Below are 23,202 nucleotides of genomic sequence, written 5' to 3' on the forward strand. Positions count from 1 at the left end.
ATTTCCAGAACTTATTTATCTCATAATAATTGGAAGTTTGTATATTTTGAACACTTTTACTTGTAAGTATGTAAATCCACAAACATACTTTATCCTGTGTTTGAACTCTTTATATATATAGAAAGATTTGTATTCTTTTATGCCTTATTTTTGTCACTCAACATTGTAGGATTCATCTCTGTTGTTGCACAGAGCGCGAGTTCAGAGTTCCTTGTTTCCCTGCCCTACGATTCTTCTCGTTATGCGCACATACATTTTGTGTGGGGCATTAAGAACAATGTTGCTATGAACATTCAGATATATATTATATTTCCTGGGGCACATGTGCATGAGTTGCTTCCTGTTGAATATTTACATTTCAAAACTGATTTACATGAATTACATTTTAGATTTAATTACTAAATGTAAAAGAAAGAATAAGAATTCATGACTGAATAAGACAGGTTTCACATCTCCCCTTCAGACCCTGAATTTACCTGTCAAAAGCTCCAGGATAACGACCAAACTTTAACTTGCGAAAAGGAACAAACTTCCTGTCAATGTGTCCTTTGAGCCGTAGATGGCCATGCCAAAGGTAATTGCCGCTCCTTTCATGGAAGACCACCAAGTGGACAGCATGACTGGCCAATGTGCAGATGTAGTGCAAGGGGATTTCAGTTCCAGAAAGTGAGTCTATCCCATCTAGCCGGGGGTCCTTGCTCTCGAACTTTAGGCACTGAAATCCCGTATTTTCAGCTATCCGAAACCAGCTTTCCTAAAACCAAAGAAACATCAAACTTGAATATTTAAAACCAAATACTAGTAGTGAAACTAAAATGATTCTTACACTGAATTAAGTCATACATATTTTTGTCCTAATCTGCTCTTTGCCTGAAGATTAAAAAATGAAGGTGGGGAAGGAAAGGTGGTAGTGGGAGAATAAAGGAAAGTACCAAAAAGAGAAACCACGTAGCATGGAAGACATGTTCAAAGACTCTCTTTATGAAAATTAATACAAATTTCTTCCTTGGAATGAGAATGCCCACTCATTATAGTGTTCTTTGGTTAGTATCTATAAAGTAAACGTTAATATAAGGATAGCACTTAAACCTGTAATTCTCAATTTCACTTCTAATAACCTTCAAAAGTGCTTCATAAAAGCAGGGTTTTCATCTCATAGTTATATCCCAACACCTTAAACTGCTACTAAAATAGAAGCCTATCATAATGCACATTATTAGAAAATAGACTGAGATATACTATAAAACAAGGTGCATTTTCCAACAGCATTAGTTATAGTAAAACTCTCACGTAACAAGATTAATCTATAGGGTAGATTTTTAATCCTAATCTGGACACCAGTGCTTTAGATGATTCACCAGTATTAATTATTAAGAACACCTTATATTTGAATAGAAATGTACAGTTTCCAAAGAACTTTTATAAACATTACTGCATTTACATATGACATCTATCTTATAGAGCACAGATATTATAGATAAAGAAACAGACTCACAGAAGTCCAAAGAAACAAAATTAATAAGAGGCAAAGCCACTGCCAGCATTTAGGTCTTATCTAACCAAATACAAGGTTCTTTCTACTCTACAATACTATTTCTTTAAGTCTATATTTACATAATGTGTACAAAGCTCATTCACATTAATTATCTCATCTGATGTCCATAGAAATTATGTGAGGTCAGCAAGGAAGATATTATACCTAGTTTATAATATACCTACAGTTAAGGAAAATAAAGTGGTAATACCAGACATTAAAGTTATTAAAGGATGGAAGTGCACCTGAAAGTCTTACGAGCCACAGCATTCATAAACATTTTTCAAGAGTACTTTATTTACATCACTTATTGTCTTTGAATGTTGTCATTTGGATTAGCTGTGTCCTCATTCATGCTCTTATAATACACACAAACCGTTATCATAGTATTGATTGTACTGTTTTTTAGTTGTTTAAACTCCATTAATAGACTGAAAGTTCCTCAACCATAAGAATCAACAAAGTGGCTATAGTACCAGCAGGTGCTCAATAGATACCTGTTGTTGTTGTTTATATTGTTAAACAAGAGAAAGTGACCATTCTGGTAAAGAATGCTAACCAGTATCAATAACAACTGTCTTCTCCTTTCTGGATATAGAGTGAAATCGTGTTTTGGTCAAAGGAATGTGGATGGAAGTATCAGATACCACTTCCAGGCCTGGCCTTACAATGTCCCATAAGACCTTCCCTGCTTTCCCTCCTCCATCTGTATGTAGGGAAGCAAAGAACTACAAGATGCGGAAGCCACACAAATGAAACAGCCTGCATCCCTAAGTCACTGCTTAGAGGAAAGTCATCCAGGAATATCGCTGACCAAGAATAACCACACTGGATTTTGTCTAGAGGCAAATACTCCTTTTTTGCCCTAAGCCAATGAGATTTTAGGGTTGTTTTTAGTAGCAACTAATGTAACTTAGCCTGGCTAATACAATTTCACCTTGGTACTCCTTATACTAGAATTATCAACTGTAGGATTCCCCTTTTTCATAAACCTAAGAGGTGGAAAGTACTGATTGAGTCTAAGAGTGGCCAACTCAGAGAAGGAATCTACTGTACAGGATGAAAGAAAAGCATTATAATTTGGTAAATTTGGGAAAAATTTAAAAGGCCAGACAGAACTTGAAGAGGAATCAGACCTTGGGTTGTGGGAAGAAAGACTGACAGACAAAATAGGCAGAACTATGAGATGGCTTGCCTTTTTATAATCATGGCAGAGGAAAGTCAAGAACAAAGTAGTTGCTCTAATCAAACAAAGCAAAGGCCTAGGTCAAGACTGTACTGCACACATCTACTCCCAGTTGCCTTGGCAGTAGTTTGCTCACTTCATGGTAATGATATTAACAAAGAAAAATCACAGGTAAATTAAGTCTATAGTAATTAGATCTGGTGATCTAATGAATTAGCTCTACCTTGGGAGAAGGTGTTGGGAGGACTACCCAAGGGCTCTGTATGATGTCATTTATGTAAAATGATAAACATGACCCTGTGTGCTTATTCTGGGTGTTGCTGACCTTTTGCTTCTGACTCTGGTCTTTCTGGTTTTGCCAATTATGGCATATTCTCTTTCTTCTAAAGTACTGGTTCTCAAGGCAAGTGGTACTGTAACCAAGAGACATTTTAGAAATTCGTGGAGATATTTTCAGTTATCAAAATGATTGAGGACACAACTGGCATTTAGAGGTCTAGGCCAGGTACACGAGACATCCTAAAATCCAAAATATGGAAATTTATCCTGTGTCCTGCATAATTTCAAATGTTCTATCAGATAGTCACGTAGTGAAAAACGTATTTGTAATTATGTGAGCCTCCATTTCTGAGGAATACAATCGCCATGTTAAAGGAGAGAGAATTTTACTTTTCTGCTGTTGGAAACTTGTTTACTGTTTTGGAAAACTGTATTACTAAAAACAATATCATTCATAATAGAGTCTATATTGGAAGTTATCACATTCAGTGGTCCTACTAAATAAGCAGGATAAGTGCAAGCATCTGAATTACTTCCTTATGTCTTCCAGTGTAGTCATGCCTGGGCATTTACACACTGAAATATACATTTCCTTTCATTTCTACTTTATACTATAGTTGAGACATTACAGGATTTGGGAGATTATGTATGTAGGTAAGTTATAATTTCTATAGACTTCGTTTTGGGAAAATAAAGGAATGATAAAATAGTTGTTGTAAAAAAGGTTTATGAGCTTTGTAGGCTTTTTCTATGAGGAACTCAAACAGTCCAATAGGAATGACCTAAAAATACTGACATTTAGGAGTCTCTGCAGTGAAAAAGCTAGCATACTCTTATTACCCTATAGTGAAGTCCACCAGTTAATGAGGCCTAACCAGAAAAAAATGCTTCCAATTGGTATTCAGTGCCTCATTCTTAAATATAACAAAGATCAATGAACACTATATAGAAAACCTGTATCATGAAAAACAGACAAAATAAAATAACCATACCAAAACCCAAACACCCACAAAGAAGGAAATTTCAAAAACAAAATGCGGTAGAAAGCAAAAGATTTTCTTTTAAAAACGCCAAACCTTGGGGCTTCCCTGGTGGCGCAGTGGTTGAAAATCCACCTGCCAATGCAAGGGACAAGGGTTCGAGCCCTGGTCCGGGAAGATCCCACATGCCGTAGAGCAACTAAGCCCGTGCACCACAACTACTGAGCCTGCGCTCTAAGGGCCCACATGCCACAACTACTGAGCCCATGTGCCACAACTACTGAAGCCCATGCACAACAAGAAGCCACCACAATGAGAAGCCTGCACACGGCAACGAAGAGTTGGCCCCCTCTTGATGCAACTAGAGAGAGCCCACGTGCAGCGACAAAGACCCAACGCAGCCAAAAATAAATAAATAAATTTATTTATTTATTAAAAAAAAGTTAAAAAATAGAAAAACAACAAACCTTTAAAATCTGAAGAGGGAAAAAGACAAAACTGCACCCATAAAATAAGAATGCTACTATAAGAAACAGAGTACACAGAGCTTTTAGAAAATAAAAATATTAAATTTTAAGCAAAATATGAAAAAAATCAATGGCATTGTTAAAATTTTTGTTTAAAAGTAGAACAGTTAACAAAAGAGATGAAAAAAAATCACAGAGCAAAGATAAGAAAATGAAACTTTGGAAGTCCAACATCCAAGTAATAAGTTCAGAAAGAAAGACACTTTTATTCAACATTATCCTGGGGGTCCTACCTAAATCAGTAAGACAAGAAAAAGAAATTAGGCATAAGAGTTGGAAAGGAAGAGACCAAATTATCTTTTTGTGCAGAGAACATAATGATCTACACTCAAAGAGAGAGAAAATGAAAGAGAGGGAGGAAAAGGAGGTAGGGGATTGAGGGAGGAGAGAGAAACTATTGGAGTTTACCTATAGAGTTCAGAGTTCAGTACAGTTGCTGGAACACAAGATCAAAACACAAAAGACAACAGCATTCTAATTCACCCATAATAATGAATTGGCAAAAGAAGAGGAAAAGTATCTACATTAACACCCCCCCATGCACACAAAACTATAAGGTAGCAAGAAATAAATCTTACAAAGATGCACAAAATCTGTAAGAAAAATATACTCTATTAAAGAACACCAAAGGACACCTATATTAAAGGAGATATATTTCTTGTTCATGGATAAGAACTCTTCACATTTTAACAATGTAAAGAGACCTTGCATGCTTTTGCTTTCTCTGACTAGCCTAGACTAACCTAGATAATGAAAGACATGTGGCCCAGGCACCTCCACTGCCTCATCTGACAGCCAGCTATCCTGAAGAAGCAGAGCTGCCTAGCTGACTGGCAGCTGTATAAGTGAACTTAGCTGAGACCAGAAGAACTGCCCAGCTGAATCCTATGCAAATTGCTAAGTCACAGAATCATAACCTACATAAATGGTTGTTGTTTAAGCCACTAAATTTGGGGACAACTGTTACACAGCAGAAGCAAATTAGAAATCAAACGTGCAGGTAAAAAGAAACATCTTCAGATATGCAAGGTTTCAACCTCCCATTCAACCTTTCTCCGAAGAGAATTCCTAAAATGTTGTGAAGAGGAGTTACACAACAGTATCTGCAGAGCAGATCAGACTGTATTAGGGCAGAAAGACCACGAGATCTAGGAGGGATGTCTCCAGAAAAAAAAAAAAGGAACTGAGAAATGATCTGACGTATTTGATCCTACTGAGAGTTTTATGTTTCTGCTGCAGAGTGCATACATGGATTATTGATAAATATATAGAAAACTAGCAAACAAAAAAAAAGAGAGTCATATAAGAAAAGGAAAATATTCAGAGTAAACTAGGTAGCATTCCTGTGATTATCTATATATTCATAGTAAGATAAACACTGACTATTGATTTAACTACAAAATATGATACAGTCATGGTAATGGGAGAAGAGTGTGTGTGTGTGTGTGTGTCTACATGAGACAAAATAGATATGACAGCAAAATTCTCATAATTCATAATATAATATGAAATATTTAAAAAATAGAAGCATAAACATTTCATTTTTAAAGAAGAAGATAAACAAGGTAGAGAGAGTTGAAGGTGGTTGGCTCTAAGAGTGGGAATAAGGGGTGGGGAGGAGAGAAGAGTCAGATACTGATCTTTTTCATTATGAGCTTTGCCTTACTATCTGACTTTTTAAACCTAGTACTAGTATTCTTTTGATTAAAATGCCATGTCCTAACTTTTCCATAAGTTTAAATATTTTCAAAATATCAATATAAAATTGGGAGGAATGAAAAAACAAGCAAACAGGGCTTCCCTGGTGGCACAGTGGTTGAGAGTCCACCTGCCGATGCAGGGGACACGGGTTCGTGCCCTGGTCTGGGAAGATCCCACATGGCGCGGAGCGGCTAGGCCCGTGAGCCATGGCCGCTGAGCCTGCACATCCGGAGCCTGTGCTCCGCAACGGGAGAGGCCACAACAGTGAGAGGCCCACGTACTGCAAAAAAAAAAAAAAAAAAACAAGCAAACAAACATCATGTTATATAAATATGTTATCTGTTTCATCACCTGCATCACTGCCTGGGAAGAACCATAGGCAGAAAAAAGTCAAAACTCACTCTCTTGAGACCTTGTCTAAGAATCTGGGCAATCAAGGAAACATGCAGCTTATAGTGCTCTGCCAGACCATACCTTCACCCTGGAACATAAGCCCCACCTATCAGGGGTCAACACAACTAAAACAGATCCACTGCAGAGCTAGTGCACATCTATCATGGGTGGCTGACTAAATAGTTGAGCTCATTTAATCTGATGCTAATTTTCTTACCCTTATTTGAATAACTCCTCAGAATGGAAAACAGTGAAACTGAAAAGTCAGAGGTATTCCAAATAAACAAGTAAGCAAATTTTTGACATGTTTGGTTGAGACCTTTTTTTTTTTTTTTTTGACTACTATCTAACCTTTGCTTTGTAACCATTTAAAAAGGATGAAAATATAAGTTTGAATTTTTGGATACAACTAAGAAGCACTCCACTCGAGTATCAAACAAGTCCTATGCACTTACAAACTGTCAAGAATAGTGCTATAGACGAGGAATATTACCCTCATGTATACCTTATGTGGCAGATACTGAAAATTCATCACCAAATCCCTTCCTACCTGCCTGCCTACACTGATGAAAATGCAAAATACCTGTTTTTTTAGCCACCTTCACAACATGGAGACATATGAATATAGTTCTAGACAGTGAGCTATAAGCAGTTTACCAGAAGCTCCTGAGAAAAATTTTCCATCAAAAGATAGATTGTGACAATCCTGAAGCCTGTGGAACAAACACCACATTCACAGAAAGATAGACAAGATGAAAAGGCAGAGGGCTATGTACCCGAAGAAGGAACAAGATAAAACTCCAGAAAAACAACTAAATGAAGTGGAGATAGGCAACCTTCCAGAAAAACAATTCTGAATAATCATAGTGAAGATGATCCATGACCTCGGAAAAAGAATGGAGGCAAAGATCAAGAAGATACAAGAAATGTTTAACAAAGAGCTAGAAGAATTAAAGAACAAACAAACAGAGATGAACAATACAATAACTGAAATGAAAATTACACTAGAAGGAATCAATAGCAGAATAACTGAGGCAGAAGAACGGATAAGTGACCTGGAAGACAGAAAGGTGGAATTCACTGCCGCGGAACAGAACAAAGAAAAAAGAACGAAAAGAAATGAAGACAGCCTAAGAGACTTCTGGGACAACATTAAATGCAACAACATTCGCATTATAGGGGTGCCAGAAGGAGAAGAGAGAGAGAAAGGACCAGAGAAAATATTTGAAGAGATTATAGTCGAAAACTTCCCTAACATGGGAAAGGAAATAGCCACCCAAGTCCAGGAAGCACAGAGAGTCCCATACAGGATAAACCCAAGAAGAAACTCGCCGAGACACATAGTAATCAAATTGGCAAAAATTAAAAACAAAGAAAAATTATTAAAAGCAGCAAAGGAGGGCTTCCGTGGTGGCACAGTGGTTGAGAGTCCACCTGCCGATGCAGGGAACACGGGTTCGTACCCCTGTCCGGGAAGATCCCACATGCCACGGAGCAGCTGGGCCCGTGAGCCATGGCCGCTAGGCCTACCTGTCCAGAGCCTGTGTTCCGCAACGGGAGAGGCCACAACAGTGAGAGGCCCGCGTACCACAAAAAAAAAAGAAGCAAGGGAAAACGACAAATAACATACAAGGGAACTCCCATAAGGTTAACAGCTGATTTCTCAGCAGAAACTCTACAAGCCAGAGGGGAGTGGCATGATATACTTAAAGTGATGAAAGGGAAGAAACTACAACCAAGATTACTCTACCCAGCAAGGATCTCATTCAGGTTTGATGGAGAAATCAAAAGCTTTACAGACAAGCAAAAGCTAAGAGAATTCAGCACCACCAAACCACCTCTACAACAAATGCTAAAGAAACTGCTCTGAGTGGGAAACACAAGAGAAGAAAAGGACCTACAAAAACAAACCCAAAACAATTAAGAAAATGGTAATAGGAACATACATATCGATAATTACCCTAAACGTGAATGGATTAAATGCTCCAACCAAAAGACACAGGCTTGCTACATGGATATGAAAACAAGACCCATATATATGCTCTCTACAAGAGACCCACTTAAGACCTAGGGACACATTCAGACTGAAAGTGAGGGGATGGAAAAAGATATTCCATGCAAATGGAAATGAAAAGAAAGCTGGAGTAGCAATACTCATATCAGATAAAATAGGCTTTAAAATAAAGAATGTTACAAGAGACAAGAAAGGACACTACATAACGACCAGGAGATCACTCCAAGAAGATATAACAATTATAAATACATACACACCCAACATAGGAGCACCTCAATACATAAGGCAACTGCTAACAGCTATAAGAGGAAATCGACAGTAACACAATAACAGTGGGGGACTTTAACATCTACCTCACTTACACCAATGGATAGATCATCCAAAATGAAAATAAATAAGGAAACAGAAGCTTTATGACACAACAGACCAGACAGATTTAATTGATATTTATAGGACATTCCATCCAAAAACAGCAGATTACACTTTCTTCTCAAGTGTGCACAGAACATTCTCCAGGACAGATCACATCTTGGGTCACAAATCAAGCCTCAGTAACTTTAAGAAAATTGAAATCATATCAAGCATCTTTTCTGACCACAACGCTATGAAATTAAAAATGAATTACAGGGAAAAAAACGTAAAAAACACAAACACATGGAGGCTAAACAATACGTTACTAAATAACCAAGAGATTACTGAAGAAATCAAAGAGGAAATCAAAAAATACCTAGAGACAAATGACAATGAACACACAACGATCCAAAACCTATAGGATGCAGCAAAAGCAGTTCTAAAAGGGAAGTTTATAGCTATACAAGCTATAAGAAACAAGAAACAAGAAAAATCTCAAATAAACAATCTAACCTTACTCCTAAAGGAACTAGAGAAAGAAGAACAAACAAAACCCAAAGTTAGCGGAAGGAAAGAAACCATAAAGATCAGAGCAGAAATAAATGAAATAGAAATAAAGAAAACAACAGCAAAGACAAATAAAACTAAAAGCTGGTTCTTTGAAAAGACAAACAAAATTGATAAACCATTAGCCAGACTCATCAAGAAAAAGAGGAAGAGGACTCAAATCAATAAAATTAGAAATGAAAAAGGAGAAGTTACAACAGACACCGCAGAAATACAAAGCACCCTAAGAGACTACTACAGGCAACTCTATGCCAATAAAATGGACAACCTGGAAGAAACGGACAAATTCTTAGAAAGGTATAACCTTCCAAGACTAAACCAAGAAGAAATAGAAAATATGAACAGACCAATCACAAGCAATGAAATTGAAACTGTGATTAAAAATCTTCCAAAAAACAAAAGTCCAGGACCAGACGGCTTCACAGGTGAATTCTACCAAACATTTAGAGAAGAGCTAACACCCATTCTTCTCAAACTCTTCCCAAAAATTGCAAAGGAAGGAACACTCCCAAACTCATTCTATGAGGCTACCATCACCATGCTACCAAAACCAGACAAAAATACTACAAAAAAAGAAAATTACAGACCAGTATCACTGATGAATATAGATGCAAAAATCCTCAACAAAATACTAGCAAACAGAATCCAACCGCACATTAAAAGGACCATACACCATGATCAAGTGGGCTTTATCCAAGGGATGCAAGGATTCTTCAATATACACAAATCAATCAATGTGATACACCATATTAACAAACTGAAGAATAAAAACCATACAATCATCTCAATAGATGCTGAAAAAGCTTCTGACAAAATTCAACACCCATTTATGATAAAAACTCTCCAGAAAGTGGACACAGAGGGAACCTACCTCAACATAATAAAGGCCATAAATGACAAACCCACAGCCAACATCATTCTCAATGGTGAAAAACTGAAACCATTTCCTCTAAGACCAGGAACAAGATAAGGATGTCCACTCTCGCCACTATTATTCACCATAGTTTTGGAAGTCCTAGCCACGGCAATCAGAGAAGAAAAAGAAATAAAAGGAATACAAATTGGAAATGAACAAGTAAAACTGTCACTGTTTGCAGATGCCATGAGACTATACACAGAGAATCCTAAAGATGCCCCAAGAAAACTACTAGAGCTAATCAATGAATTTGGTAAAGTTGCAGGTTACAAAATTAATGCACAGAAATCTGTTGCATTCCTATACACTAATGATGAAAAATCTGAAATAGAAATTAGGGAAACACTCCCATTTACCATTGCAACAAAAAGAATAAAATACCTAGGAATACACCTACCTAGGGAGACAAAAGACCTGTATGCAGACAACTATAAGACACTGATGAAACAAATTAAAGATGATACCAACAGACGGAGAGATAGACCATGTTCTTGGACTGGAAGAATCAATATTGTGAAAATGACTATACTACCCAAAGCAACTACAGATTCAATGCAATCCCTATCAAATTACCACTGGCATTTTTCACAGAGCTAGAGCAACAAAATAATAAGATTTGTTTGGAGACACAAAAGACCCCAAATAGCCAAAGCAGTCTTGAGGGGGAAAAAACAGAGCTGGAGGAATCAGACTTCCTGACTTCAGACTATACTATAAAGCTACAGTCATCAAGACAATATGGTACTGGCACAAAAAAAGAAACACAGATCAATGGAACAAGAAAGAAAGCCCAGAGACAAACCCATGCACCTATGGTCAAGTAATCTATGACAAAGGAGGCAAGGATATACAATGCAGAAAAGACAGTCCTTCAATAAGTGGTGCTGGGAAAACTGGACAGCTACATGTAAAAGAATGAAATTAGAACACTCCCTAACACCATACACAAAAATAAACTCAAAATGGATTAGAGACCTAAATGTAGGGCCAGACACTATAAAACTCTTAGAGGAAAACATAGGAAGAACACTCTGTGACATAAATCACAGCAAGATCTTTTTTGATCCACCTCCTAGAGTAATGGAAATAAAAACAAAAATAAGCAAATGGGACCTAATCAAACATCAAAGCTTTTGCACAGCCAAGGAAACCATAAAGAAGACGAAAGGACAGCCCTCAGAATGGGAGAAGATATTTGCAAACAAATCAACAGACAAAGGATTAATCTCCAAAATATAAAAACAGCTCATGCAGCTCAATATTAAAAAAACAACCCAATCCAAAAATGGGCAGAAGACCTAAATAGACATTTCTCCAAAGAAGACATACAGATGGCCAAGAAGCACATGAAAAGCTGCTCAACATCACTAATTATTAGAGAAATGCAAATCAAAACTACAATGAGGTATCACCTCACACCAGTTAGAATGGGCATCATCAGAAAATCTACAAACAACAAATGCTGGAGAGGGTGTGGAGAAAAGGGAACCCTCTTGGTACTGTTGGTGAGAATGTAAATTGATACAGACACTATGGAGAACAGTATGGAGGTTCCTTAAAAAACTAAAAATAGAATTACCATATGATCCAGCAATCCCACTACTGGGCATATACCCAGAGAAAACCATAATTCAAAAAGACATATGCACCCCAATGTTCCTTGCAGCACTTTTTACAATAGCCAGGTCATGGAAGCAACCTAAATGCCCATCGACAGACGAATGGATAAAGAAGATGTGGTACATATATACAATGGAATATTACTCAGCCATAAAAAGGAACAAAAATGGGTCATTTGTTGAAACATGGATGGATCTACAGACTGTCATATAAAGTGAAGTAAGTCAGAAAAAGAAAAACAAGTATCGTATATTAACACATATATGTGGAACCTAGAGAAACAGTACAGATGAACCGGTTTGCAGGGCAGAAATTGAGACACAGATGTAGAGAACAAACGTATGGACACCAAGTGGGGAAAGCAGCGGGGTGGTGTGGGTGGTAGTATGATGAATTGGGTGATTGGGATTGACATGTATACACTGACGTGTATAACACTGATGACTAATGAGAAATTTTAAAAAAAGAATGATTAGATATCCAAATTTTGGACAAAGTTTGGATGAGACACAGTTGGCCTATTCATGTATATAACTTGACATAAAAGATGGCTCTTCATGCAATGGCTGAAAAAAGTCAGTTTTTAAAAAGGTACAAAAAAATGGTACTCTCATCTTTTTGTGATGATAATAAACACCAGTATTAGTAATTAAAAAAAAAAAAGAGAGAGATAGTGTCACTATGATACCCTGGCGCTACAACAGCTACCTTGTGAGGATGAGAGAAATGCAGAAAGAATTTCAGTGATGCACATGCTGACTTCAGTGGACAGCTCCACTAATACCAACAGCCACCAACATTTTAACCTCTTGTTATATCAGAAAAATACGTCCCCTATTTGCTTAAGCCACTATTGTGTTTTGTTACTTATTGCTTAAAGTATTCCTGATACAATCTATAAAAGTCTTTATGAAAATTTTTAAATGTTTTACAGTTTAAATTGGTTTAATCCCATACTGTTTTGTAAAAGACACTCCGTTATCTGAAAGCAAATCATCTTACCTCATTCTTCCATAGGTGATACTGTAGTGCAAATGCAGTAAAGTCTCTTGGAACACAGAAAAACTTGCATTCTGAAGCGGAGCCATGAGAAGCATTCTTGACTTGTTCAAAGTTTTTATTAATCAATTCCAGAATCAAAGGATCAATAAGGAACACAGGTACATTTTGACTGGATGTTAGCATAATAAATTTTTTAACTGTGCGCTGTTTGAGAGGAAAAGAATCCCCTTAATTCTTCTAAACCAATACAATAATTTATCTTATTAAATTTTTATTCATTAATTTTATAAGGATATCTAGACTGCTTACTCAGTAGATTGCATGCTTATTATTTTGCTAAAAAAATAAAACCCACAAATAAATAATACACTGTCCCTGTCCTCAAGAAGTACACAGTCTATTGAGAGAGACGAACAAATATTTACAATACAATGTAAAATATGCTGCAGTAAAAATATATGCAACATATTATAAAGTACAGAACAATAGCTACTAATTAACTGTACACCAAAAGGATAACAAAATCTTCATAGAGGAAGTAGCATCTGAAATGAGAACTTTGGGCTTACAAATTATTCCCTTGGTAGTAGCTAAATCTTTTCAAGCAAAAGCGGGACAGGAAATACCAGCCTTTTCAGTTTTCAAAAATCAGTCATGTCAACCTTTCTGAAACCAAAAATCAGTTGTATGTGCCACTTTTCTTCATATTTGAAATACTGCTTAATAATCTTGCCAGTCAAAAGACAAACTAAAATACATCGCCTGCCTGACCATTCCTATCTACAGTTTGATTTTCTAATAATACTGTAATATTTAAAAATATAATTCTGTTGAGCGGTAAGCAGAACACCCTACTGGAAAAAATAAATTTCAAAATTAGAATTGAAACAACAATCACACTTAGGAGTAAATAATACCTAAGAGTAGTCAAGTTAAATAGAATAACTGAAATACATTATTGCTTAAAAGCCTGCTTCAGTGAAAGCAATAATGATTTCAAAGGGACGTATGCCATCAAAAAAAGATGTTTCAGGGAATTAAGGATAAATTCTTATTTACAAAATCTGAGGAAACTTATAAAAACATATACAAGATAAATAAATAGAGTATCAAGAATTATAAAAATTTAAAAAATGAGATAAAGGCAGGAATCAGTCTCTTATCCTTTGTTTTTACTGTAGAGTATTATGTAAATACCAAGAATATAATAATCTCTATTCTAGAAGAGTTTATCATCTCTTAGTGGGAAAGCCAACTAAGTAAAAAGTTAGAATAAACAATTATGCCCCCAAATTCAGTAACAGATGAAATGGACAAATTTCTTTAAAAACATGATTAAGAAAACTACCACAAGATGAAACAGGAAATCTGACTTGCCCTATAACTATTAACAGAATTGAATTTGTTATGTATTAAAAAAAAAACCTGCCATCAAAACAACAAGAAAAAACTCTAGACTCAGATGGTTCACTGGTGAATTCTATCAAAGCTTTAAGAAGAAATAATATCAGTGTACAAAAACTCTTTCAGAAAACTGAGCAGGAGGAAATCCTTCCTAACTCATTTTATGAGGCCAGTGTAATCCTAATAGCAAAACCTGACAAAGACATTACAAAAAAAGAAAATTATATACCACCATCCCTCATGAACACAGATGCAATAATACTTAACAAGATACTAAAAAAATCAATTCCTGTAGTTTTTAAAAAAAGGACCAAAAAAAAGGAAATATCATGACCAAGTAGGGTTTATCCCAGGAATGAAAGGCAGCATTTGAAAATCAATCAATAAAATTCACCATATCAACAGAGTAAAGGGGAATAACTCTATGATAATTTCAACACAAAAAAATATGACAAAATTCAATATTTATGATTAAAACCTCTTAGCAAATCAGGAATACAACACTTGTTGAATTTGATAAAGATTATGAACAAAAAAGTCTATTACTGAACTGCAGTTCTTCATTTATCCTTGATATCAATCTTTCATCAGATACATGTTTTGCAAATATTTTATAATCTGTGGCATTAGCTATTCATTTTCTTAATGGTGGCTTTTGATGAGCAGCAGTTTTAAATTTTGAGAGCCTAATTTATCAAATTTTTTTTCTTTCATGGCTATTACTCTCTGTGCTTTACACTAGGAGAATAAAAGAGGAAGAAAGGGTTTAGGAAGAAAGATAATGAGATGACAGATACTAGTACATATAAGGTGCTTAATAAATGTTTGTTGAATGAATCTCTTTCAGCTTGGTGTTTGTTGAATGAATCTCTTTCAGCTTGATGAACACACAGCTTCATTATGATTATTAATATAAATATAGATTAGGGCAGGGTCAAGGAGAGATTCTACAACTCACCTTCTAAATATGCCTTCCAGGTTGTTATCAATGCAATCATCAAGGTTCCCTGGACATAGATGTCCAATTGACTCTAAATCCAATTAATTCTTAATCAACATGAGTATTATCATCTGACCTTCAGTAATTCATTTTGTTTACAGGAAAGAAAAACGTCTTGTTGAAAAAAGGATACAATGAGACTGTAACAGTCCATTCTTCTACAAGGGCTTGGCAGGACATGTTCTTAGTGAACACCTAGTTCCTAATAATCATATTTTCTCTTCTAAGCCCCTCACATTATCTGTTTAATAACTCATTCTAGGATTTTATCAGGGTTCAGTATCACACCTATTGATGACATTTCACCTTTCTGTTCCTTCTAAAATATTAGAACAAAAGTATTTTAGTACTACTTCTCCTTCCCTATGACTTTGCAAATATTATAGGGAGTGATTTTCAGAACCACGCAATGTAGTTAACAAAGAGAACTCACTGAATGTAGTAAGCTGCTCCATAATTTTTTGCTCATTTATCTTGGAAGTCAACCCTTTTAAAACAATCTGTTATTTTCTCCCACCTCAAGGGTCATTCCCTGAATGAAAGAGATAGGGCTTACCTTTCCCCTCAGACTACCCTAAGTTCACAAAGCAAAACTGCTACTTTTAATAAATTAAAAGTTTACATTGATACTTCTAGACCTGATAGTTGAGGAGCCTGATATAGGATATCCCAGACTTTACTTTTTAAACAATAGTTCAAATTCAATTGGTATCAGCAATGACCTAAAATTATCACTACTTTATAGCTGCTTGGTGATTTGAAAACTCACTTCTAATCTAAAGCCTCTCATGTCTCTGGTTAAAGAGAAGCCAAAGATTGAAGTGTATCCACAAGAAATAACTAGTCATATCCAATATATATGCTAACAGGATAAATGTAATTTTTTAGCATTGTTTTTTCATTCTAAATTTGATTAGAAAAAAGAAAATATATTTTATAAATTTTATAAATGTACAGGCTGTGAAACAGGGATTTATTGTACGTATTGCTAGTTTTCCTTATCTTAAAAAGAAAACATGGGATTCCCTGGTGGTCCAGTGGTTAGGACTCTGTGCTTCCACTTCCGGGGGACCCAGGTTCGATACCTGGTTGGGGAACTAAGATCCCATAAGCCCTGCGGCACAGCCAAAAAAAAAAGAAAACATGTTGAATAGATTTTTACTCCTAAACTCCTATTTACTAGGTAAATTTACTAGGTAAATAGGTACTCCTATTTACCTTTATTCTTGGTTCAATTGTGATTCACATATTTATTCACTTGGGGAAGCACCACAGCTCAGTGAATGAGGATTTTGGAGGCAAGCAGTCAGAATCTGGACTCAGCCACTTATTAGCCAACCAACCTTAATCTTTCTAAGTGAACTGAGGATAAACATATGTACTGACTTCTTAAAGTTTGCATAAGGACTAAATGAGATACTGCACGTAAAGCACTTGGCACAGGGTCTGCCTCTTCCTTTCTATCACCTACTACCTGTTTTCACAAAGCTAGCTATTATCATTGTCATCATTCAACGAATACTTATTAAGTATATAAATGAATGAACTAAATGAACATGGCAATTGAGGAAGTTCTTGATTATCATACGTACCCACTGTGTGCCATCAAATCCAATTCGGCTTCCTTTGGATTTTGATAAACCAGCTCCATTCTAGGAAGATTAAAAAAAAAAAAATTGTAGTAAATCCAAAGCCCAGCATGCAACATTACATTTAGGGTCGGTATGATTCAATCTATATAACTGGTTCATAATCATTAAAAAGCATTATCTAAATAACTATTTTCATACAGTCATGAACTAAGAATTCTACGAGTACATAATACAACTACCCAAGATGGAAAACACTGACAGATTGCTATAATTTAATTAAGTGCCATCACTTAATTAAATAAATATGGTCAACATCTCTGAACCAATTAATTTCCATCGATGAATAGTAAACTCTTTGCTATCTCTTTAGAATTAGTGTTTATCCATTTAGCTCCATATCCCTAACTTCAGCTTACCTCCACACACTGAGTTAGTGTTTGCAGACCTTGGCAAAGTGATAAGAAAGTATAATAATTATTGAGCAGCTTCTAAGTGTACTTCCACATATGAATTATGTATTCTCATCTATCTCGCATAACTATCCTGCAAAGTAGGCATTATTATTTCTGTTCCACAGAGAGCTCCAATGCCCACACTTTTCATAACATACATCATACTTGCAAATGTTGAGTTATTTTTTAAAGAATATTTTTTAAAACATTCAGGTCTAGAGAATCAGAAGGAAAAAAGTATTATCAGTTTTTCATGTGTTAATCATCAAAACACTTTGAGAGTCACAGGAGAAAGAATGTCTGATGGTCTAGAGACAAGAGGAAGAATGTTTCAAGCTCAAAGAAGTTTCTTATGCCTTGAATGTGCTCTTTATCTGTTAGATGGAAGGATTTTGAAAAGCAGTAAGAATATTCTCACCCTGAAAATGAAGTGTGCTCCAAGTTCCTAAACAGGAGACTCATTTCCCCATTAAACTGTAAACTCAAGGGCAGGGACCAAATCCAATCCACCTTTGTATCACCAGTATCTAGCATAGTGCTTGACAACTAGCAAAATGCTTAATAACAGTTTGCTAATTGGAGGGAAGGAAGGAAGAAAGGTATACGGAGTGATTAAGGCAGAACCAGAACTGGTCTCTCCTCACAAGCTCTGCAACTTAAACAGTAACATTTTAACACCAAGGAATATTTCTCTAGGATTCAGCAAGAGCACTCCTGGTTATATGTCCGAAGAAAATGAAAACACTTATTCGAAAAGATAAATACATCCCAATGTTCATAGCAGCATTACTCACAATAGCCAAGATTTGGAAGCAACGTAAGTGCCCATCAACAGCTGAATGGAAAAAGATGATGTGGCGCATACACACACACACACACACACACACACACACACACACACACAAACACACACGCTGGAATACTACTCAGCCATAAAAAGGAAATCCTGCCATTTGCAATATGGATGAACCTAGAGGATATTATGCTTAGTGAAATAAGTCAGACAGAGAAAGTCAAATACTATATGGTATCATTTATATGTGGAATCTAAAAAATAATGAATGAATATGACAAAACATAAACAGACTCATAAAGAGCAAACTAGTGGTTAGCAGTGGGGATAGGGAAGTGGGGAGGGGCAAGATACAGGTAGAGGATTAAGAAGCACAAACTACTATGTATAAAATAAATGAGTTATGAAGCTATATTGTACAGCACAGGGAAATACTGCCAATATTTAATAACAACTTTAAATGGAGTATAATCTATAAAAATATTGAATCACTATGTTGTACACCTGAAACAAATATAATACTGTAAATCAACTATATTTGAATAATACATTTTTTACAAAGAAAATATACCAAGGATATTTACAAAACAACATCAGAGGCAGCTTTGCGATCCTCATCCTTGAAAAAAGATTGCAAATTCTATAATATAGCCACTTGTTGCTCACCATAGCCCTACATTAGTAGATAAAACTAAATTTCTGAGTTGTTTAATTTGTTTTCTCTATTGGATCACTCCCATCAGTATACAAATATGATATTATTTCTCCTATCTTAAATAATTAAAAAAACCCGTCTTGACTTCTCTTTTCCCAACTAACAATTTTCTGTCCCCCTTTACAGCAAAACTCTTAATGGGTAGTCCGTTCTCACTCCCTCCAATTTCTCTCCTGTCATGTACTTACTTGAGCTTAAGTTCACTCTGCCAAGTAAGTATTCATCAAGTTCACCAGTAACCTCCATATTGCTAAATCCAATGGTCAACGATGAGTTCTTGTCTTATTTGATCTATCAAGAATTATTTATCACCTCTGCCTCACCTAAACACTTCATTCACTTGGCTCTCAGGATCCCCATACTTCTGGTTTCCTGCTATTTCTCTCCAACTACTCCTTGGTCCCATTTGCTACTTCTTCTCAGCTCCCTGACATGTTGGAGGGTCCCAAAGCTCAGACCATGAGATTTTTCTCCTCCCCTTTTTACTCTATGTTTACTTCCTTGGTAACTCATCCACTCACAGCTTTAAATACAATCTATATGCTTACAACCCCCAGTTTATATTCCCAACCACATCAGTCCTTTGTACTCCAGACATATATTCAAATGACTAGTCACCTTCTCCATTTGGATGTCAGGTAGGCATCTCAAACTTAGTATGTACAAAAAAACTCCTGATCTTCACCATTCCTCAAACTTGCTTCCTCTAGTCTTTCCCATCTCGTTAAACAGCAACTTCTCCCTTCCAATTATCTGGGTCAAAAATACTAGCATTGGGGCTTCCCTGGTGGCGCAGTGGTTAAGAATCCACCTGCCAATGCAGAGGACCCGGGTTTGATCCCTGGCCCGGGAAGATCCCACGAGCCACAGCTACTGAGCCCACGTGCCACAACTACTGAAGCCCGCGTGCCTAGAGCCCACGAGCCACAGCTACTCAGCCCACGTGCCACCAACTACTGAAGCCCGTGTCCCTAGAGCTCTGCAACAAGAGAAGCCACAACAATGAGAAGCCTGCACACCGCAAAGAAGAGTAGCCCCCCGCTCACCACAACTAGAGAAAGCCCGCACACAGCAACAAAAACCCAGCACAGCCACACACACACACAAAAACCTAGCATTATCCCTGACTCTTTTCTGTCTTTCATACCCCACATCCAGCCCATCAACAAATCCTGATAACTCTACTTTCCATTTCTCACAAACTCTACCACTAGCTCCTGTGTCCAAGCCATCATCATCTCATGTAAATTACTAGAACACCTTCTAACTGGTCTGTTTCAGCCCTTGCCCCTACAATCTGTTCTCAACGGAGCATCTGCAATACTTCTTTTTATTAAAAAATGTCAGGTCGTGTCACATTTCAGCTCAAAACCTTCCTAGAGTCCCCAGACTCATTCAGAATAAAAGCCAAAGCCTTTATAGTGGCTTACAAGGCCATACAAAATATAGAACTCTCTGACCTTACCTACTATTCTCCTCTCTCACTCCTCTACAGCCACAGGGATCTCTCTGCTGTTTCAAAACTGCCAGGCAAGTTCCTGCCTCAGGACCTTTGTGCTTCCTTTGGTCTCTACTTAGTGTACTCCTCTTCTAAACATACACATAGCTCATTCCCTTTACATAGGCTTTACATAGGGATGGCCCTCCCATCCTTCTTTACATGGAGAACTCCTACTCATCCTATAAGACCAATCCAAACTATTACTTTATCCATGAAATATTTAATCATAACCTTCCCAAATAGGTTACTCAGCAGTTCCTCATTCCCTGAAAACTTTGCACTTATCTAAGCTCAGAGAGTCAAGGATAGGGACATAAGAGGATCCACTTTTATAGAGCTTGAAGATTATACAATTTTGGTGGTCCTTTTTCAGAAAAAAAAAATGCAAAAAATTATCTATTGCAAACTTTACAAAAATACACAGTTTTGTAACATATTCCTAAGGCTCCTCCAAGAGCCTTGGTGAGGGGAGCTGCAGTTTAAATTTCATTATCTTAATGGTTAATCCACCTCGGTAGGAACAGTTAATGGTATGCAGTGGCTACAACTTTGCTGTACAGGAGGAATGCAGTCACTATCAACCAATGGCCCTACAAATGGAGAACCAAGAGAATAAATAACCTGGCCTCTTTCCTCCTGGTCTCCAGTCTCCAGCTGATGCTTCCCATTGGCTGAACCCAAATGGAAAACAAAGAGCAAGGGAGCTCAGCTAATATAGTCCACAGAGGTCAGCCTCCCAAGGCACAGAGTATGGCGAGGAGAGGACCTGGAGAGGCAAACAGAGACTATCCACCGCACCATGGTAAGAAGTTGGGATCTTATTCCATAGGTATTTTATGCAGAGAATAACTTGATCAGATCTGTATTTAAGAAAAATAACTCTGACAGCTGTTACTTTTGCCTGAAGAGCATTACAAAGGGTAGAGATAAAGAAGAGTTCTTAAGCTATAAGTAGTAAAGTAGGCAGAACAGTGTTTTATGATGTTGTGATTTGAAGAAGTAACATATCATATTGATGTCATTTGTTTATATGTCTCTATATATTTCTTTTCCCCTTTCCCCTTCAACCCCAAACTCCCCCAATTTGTGGGTTCCTAGGCAGCAAGGACTGCACTTGATTCATCATTTTGTCTCATAGCCTAGTACTATGCTTAGCACATAGTAAACTTTCAACAAATACTTGACAAATGAATGACTGAATGTTCTAAAAGAAAAGCCTTAAGGTAAAAGTCAAGAGGTTAAAAACGTCTAAAGATATTCTGAAACACTACCAATGAGATATTTGTGTTGAAAACTTAAGTGAAATGAATAAATGAATGGAGAGATAGAATCAGATCCCAAACAGGGCTGGTAGAAACAGTCTGGTGGCTACTGAACTCCACTGATAAATGAATCAAATTAAGATATGCCATCAAAGAAAAAGCATTCAGGAAACAGAAGTAAAGATTTAAATGATCCTGTCATTTTTTAAAGATAGTAGCCAACAATCAGTTTCTTACAGACACCAAAAAACAATTCTTAATTCAGCATGATAATTAATCATGCCTATTGGACCTAATGGTAATACTTTAAAAAAATTTTTTTAAGTCTTCAATAACTGGTGGGAAAGCTACGTTTATTAATAATCAAAGCTGCTTGGCCAGAAACATACAGCCTAAAGTCTGGGAATAAATGGAAAAAAAATTTAAATATCCTTTAATTCTAATGAAAGAAATTCTTTCACATTTCTCCTGGATAATGGCAGGAGTGGCGGGGGCGGGGGAAGGATGGGAAGGGGGAACAGTAGCATTTATCAAAGTTTACCATACTAGATCAGACTATCAAGCATGATGTTCTTTCTCAGCAATGACCTAGACATTAGCCTTCAGGACAAAACGGAACTAGCCAGAAGTCAAAGAAGATCTAAGAAAAATCATGCTTCAGTAACTGACCAACTGAAAACACTTCAAAAACCTGTTACACATGATCTAAATGGTTATAAGATTAATTTCCATTTCTAATAATGGATTATGAAATTGTTCACTGTGAATGACTACTGCCAAATTTGAAATCCAAATTCCCCTTTCAACTCCCTCCCCTGCCTTCTAACCAAACACACACAGGTTACTAAATATAATGCAAAGAACGATATCCCAGCACAGAACACTGTAAGTGGCCTTCTAGGTAATAAGAATAACTGATTACTACAGGCAGCGGTGCAGCTTACGGTTGTAAGTCAAGAGCATCATCAAGGTTTGGTTCACTCAGTGCTTTACACAAACATGGTTCATTGGCTTTGTCTTCTTTCCCCTGAGGCATCAATATTTTATGGCTTTCAATTGGGATGCAGAGCTCCTTAAAGCTATCTCATTTCATATCTTCTTATCAATGTTATAGTGTTTTGTTTGAACATACTTGTATTTACACGTTGGAATAGCCCTATAAGTGAAGACACAAGCTTTAGGAACGGAACTTAGCAATCTTTTTTTAAAAATGTATTCTTTTATTTTTTGTACTTTTTATTTTTATTTTATTTTTAAAAAATTTTTGGCCACGTCGGGTCTTTGTTGCTGTGCGCGGGCTTTCTCTAGTTGCGGCGAGCGGGGGCTACTCTTTCGTTGCAGTGCATGGGCTTCTCACTGTGGTGGCTTCTCTTGTGCAGCACGGGCTCTAGGCATGCTGGCTTCAGTAGTTGT

At 36.6% G+C, this 23,202-nt stretch overlaps 1 protein-coding gene across 1 annotated transcript in view; it reads right to left on the bottom strand.

The window, feature by feature from the left end:
- Window positions 1-23,202, bottom strand: part of FKTN (fukutin) — a 52,777-nt gene that overhangs the window by 24,789 nt on the left and 4,786 nt on the right. Inside the window, exons 2-4 of the mRNA XM_007462438.1 lie at window positions 17,067-17,126; window positions 13,071-13,274; window positions 477-754 (exon numbers count right to left, since the gene is read on the bottom strand). Coding sequence (XP_007462500.1) covers window positions 477-754; window positions 13,071-13,274; window positions 17,067-17,126 — 542 coding nt within the window. The remainder of the gene's footprint in view (window positions 1-476; window positions 755-13,070; window positions 13,275-17,066; window positions 17,127-23,202) is intronic.

The sequence above is a fragment of the Lipotes vexillifer genome, unplaced genomic scaffold (assembly GCF_000442215.2).
Source record: "Lipotes vexillifer unplaced genomic scaffold, Lipotes_vexillifer_v1.1 scaffold312, whole genome shotgun sequence".
Classification (NCBI taxonomy): Eukaryota; Metazoa; Chordata; class Mammalia; order Artiodactyla; family Lipotidae; genus Lipotes; species Lipotes vexillifer.